The sequence below is a fragment of the Triticum aestivum genome, chromosome 6A, assembly GCF_018294505.1.
Source record: "Triticum aestivum cultivar Chinese Spring chromosome 6A, IWGSC CS RefSeq v2.1, whole genome shotgun sequence".
Lineage (NCBI taxonomy): Eukaryota > Viridiplantae > Streptophyta > Magnoliopsida > Poales > Poaceae > Triticum > Triticum aestivum.
This window is the reverse complement of record NC_057809.1, coordinates 156,224,737-156,228,485: the sequence shown is the minus strand read 5'-3', so window position 1 is coordinate 156,228,485 and position 3,749 is coordinate 156,224,737. Positions and strand designations below refer to the sequence as shown.

At 42.8% G+C, this 3,749-nt stretch overlaps 1 protein-coding gene across 1 annotated transcript; it reads right to left on the bottom strand.

The window, feature by feature from the left end:
* Positions 1-356: 356 nt before the first annotated feature.
* On the bottom strand, positions 357-1,503 carry LOC123129550 (protein FLOWERING LOCUS T-like). The gene is made up of 4 exons (XM_044549670.1): positions 1,312-1,503; positions 1,162-1,223; positions 697-737; positions 357-613 (listed from the first exon to the last, which is right to left on the bottom strand). Exons 1-4 carry the CDS (start codon positions 1,501-1,503, stop codon positions 357-359), a joined length of 552 nt encoding a protein of 183 aa, XP_044405605.1.
* Between the last annotated feature and the right edge of the window lie 2,246 nt (positions 1,504-3,749).

The following is a 3,749-nucleotide window of genomic DNA, read 5'->3' as shown; positions in this document are numbered from 1 at the left end:
CAGGAGACCAGGAATAACAACTTGTCAGAATCACCTTGTCGAGTCTTGAGAGTATATAGAAGGCGGAGCTAGATATTATTTCAGAAAAGAGATTTATATCGAGCACATATATGATGCAACATCTATGTGAAGCTATGTGCTTTTTCTCCGCCCAAAAAGGGAAGAAGCTACGTACACTAGTATTATTCATCCGGCCGGGGTCTTTTGGAAGGAACTACTTTTATTCATTTATTTGTAGCTAGTCTTTTTCTACCGGTAATTGTAGCCAGTCTTATTCTCATGTGATCCATGACGTTGCCATGCCCATGCGTGCGCCACGTGCTCCCGTGTGTGGTAGCTATTTTGTTAGCTAGGGATTAGATTTGCTGGCGGTGGCTGGTATAGGGCCCGGTGAACTTCCGGCCGCCGGAGCCGGCCTGGCGCTGGCAGTTGAAGTACTTTGCGGCGACGGGCGCGCCAAGGTTGTAGCGGCGGGCGAAGCTGCGGGTGTTGAAGTTGTGGCGCATGGACGCCGCGTACACCGTGTTCCGCCCGAGCTGCCGGAACAGCACCAGCACCATGCGGTGGATCCCCGTCGTCGGCGTCGGACTCTCGTAGCACACCACCTCCCGCCCTTCAAACAATGAAGAAAAATTTACATCCAAACTGTTCAGAGATGCCAAGTCATGTACTATTATTGCATTCACGAGTGCTCACCGTAGGTGTCATCCATTGATCCTGGGATATCGGTTACCATCCTGCATGGAGCATGGACATGAATCAGTCGGTCGATAGTTAGTGGGGATCTTGGATATAGATCTAGCTGTACTCACAATAAAAATGGATGTACTCACAGTGAACCTATCTTGAAATTATCCATACATATTTATAGTATGTCATGTCCGTCGACACGCTTGCCATAAGCATATTTGTTGTTATGTACGTGCATGATACATGAGTGAAAGAATATATATTATCATTATCTTTTCTTGGATTTTGTTTTTTATCTAACGACCTAAAGCATCATATAGCTTATCATGCATGCACCAATACATATATCCACCGTTAGATGTGATGCATGTATAGAGTATATTTCCCGAAAAAAAAAGAGTATATTTCCTGCTCGCAGGACAGCATGCAAGACCTAATAAGCTATAGGTAGGGTTGCTCTTAGTCTCTAACCAGTGAAGATATTCCCTCAAGGTCGGATTGCTGGGGTTAGGAGCATCAGGATCCACCATGACCTGCATGTATCACATTCACATATTACATGGTTAACTTGAACAAACCACAGTGCTGAAAACATAAATAACTAATAAATCATGGGCTTACAAGGGTGTATGTCACGCTAATATCATCACCGCCGATCTCGACGCTCGGCTTGCCCGATACCGCCGGTGAGCGGAACTCCATGCCGTTAATGACGAACCTACCGTCATAGAGCACTGTCAGATCAACTGTGCTACGGAAGGGGTCCAACACATCACCTACTATTCGTGATGTAACCAAGGAGTCGTTCGACATTTCTAGTGTATATATGATGTGTATAGTATACGCAGATGTATGCGTGTTGATGTCTAGCTTCAGTGTAATGGCTCGGTATAAAGATACTACAGAGCTAGAGGTACTTAGGCGTCATATTTATAGTAGCTAGTCATGAGAAGATCGAGAAACCGCCATGCATATCACATGCAGCTCCAATCGTTGTCATCGTTCCTTGTATGCCCTTGATAGTAATTTTCGCTCCACTAGATTTGACCGGTCGTGCATGCTGATTCCAGGCATGTCTTTATAGCTCGAATGACGTACGTATGTAGTAAAGCTAACTAGCATCTCTTTGCACAATTATTGAGGGGCATATACACATCTACAATTTGATGTGTGTACGGGCCAACATATTGTGCGAGATTTGTATGATATGATTAAACACGTGGAGGATCCAAATTGTTGTTCTGAGCTCGGGTGCACAGTAAAATAAAATAAAAATTCAAAAAATGTGAATTTTTTTGTGCCAAACATTGACACAAATATTTTTTCAGATTTTTTGTTATTTTTTATTTAATTTGATTTTACCGTTCATCCGAGCTCAGATGATCTCGGGATCGGAATAGATGCGTCCGTGGAGGACCGACCCTTTTTGACGAAGCTTGGTGATCGCTAGCTTGGCATTGTTTCTCAGCTCTGAACTGTCATGGAGTATTGTTTACAGGCTACACAAATATTTGCATACCGGCTTACTTTCCTCAACATTTATTGAAAATACGTAAAACTTTCCTCTCGCCAACCAATATATACGCAAATATATATGGTCACACATATAGATACAAATATGCACAAGGAAAGTTGTCATATAACAATATATTGCTCGGTGGCCAGGCATAAAACTTGCACAAATATTGTCTCATACAATCGGTACATGTCGACAACCCCGAAATTAAATCTCACCTAGAGTATCTATGTGGTGGTGAGATTGATATAATTAACTACTATAAAAACACACTTTGTCCCCTCCCAATGCTTCACCTTGTACATGTGTTAAGGTTGCCAACTAAGGAAAAAATCTGATGTGCCATGTAAATTAAGGAGAGAGAGAGAGAGAGAGAGTAGTATGGTGACCTCAGGAAGACACAATGCTAAGCATGTGTACCTAGGTGGAAGCACAAATATGAGTCTACGCCTAATTAAATGAAGGGAGCTTAGCAACCAAAAACTAAGCACCTATTCCCTTCGTCCGGTGAAAAGTGTACGTTTGACTTTAAAATTTGTCCACAAAAGAGTGTACATCTATCTTCCTAATGCACATTAAAATAAAAAAAAATGCTTCTCTCTCATCACACGGTAATGAAGATCAATAACATTCTACACATGGTCTCTTTAATTTTTTCATGCACTTAGATCATTGGGGGTAGAATAATTAAAAGAGAGAGAGATGGTGGCTTGCACCTTTTCAATGCATTTTTTAATCCACTCCATAATTTGTCCTAAAATTTTATGTACACTTTTCACCGGATGGAGGGAGTATGCATTGGGGAGTTTAGTTGCTAAGCCTTTTAATACACTTAGCACCTCGTCTAATTAAGCACCCATGCACTGGAAGAGGTCTTATAAGGGTGAGAGGTGTTTGATAGGCCTAGCTAGCTATATTAATGGGAGCAGAGAGAGAAAGAGTGTTCTTTATGAGCCGGATCTCCTGACGTACGGCCCCCTGCCGTTGGGCCGCTGACGGGTGGGTCCGGGCCCACACGTCAGTGTGTGGGCCGTACGTCAGACGAGTTGCGTCTTGTTCTTTAATGAAGAGGGAGGTGGAAGAGAGTGTGTGTACTTTAATAGATAAGAGGTGAGGGAGAGAGGGGGGATCTAGCTAGTGTGGATAGCGGACAAGGGGTGGAGAGAGAGAGAGAGGTGTCTTGGGCTTGAGGAGGGAGAGATGGCTAGCTAGATTAAAAAAATGGAGATGCCTAAGGTGGGGTGTGAGTGGATTAGGAGGGGAAGTGAAGGAGTTTCAGTTTCAACTATTGAGGCAAATTACCGAAAGACAATTTGTGGCATTCAAGGGTGGAGGCACACATGCATGCAGTCGTATGATTGCATCAAGATTCAAAAAGTGGTTTTGAGGTTAGAGCTCAATTATTGCATGCATGCACCTTATGGTATAGCTTTTGGGAGAGATTACATATGCCCCATCCATCCCACCTTCCATGCCTTTTCTTTTGACTTGTAAATTTGAATATATTATATGTTTTCAGTCGAAGGTATAATTTTTATTGAGT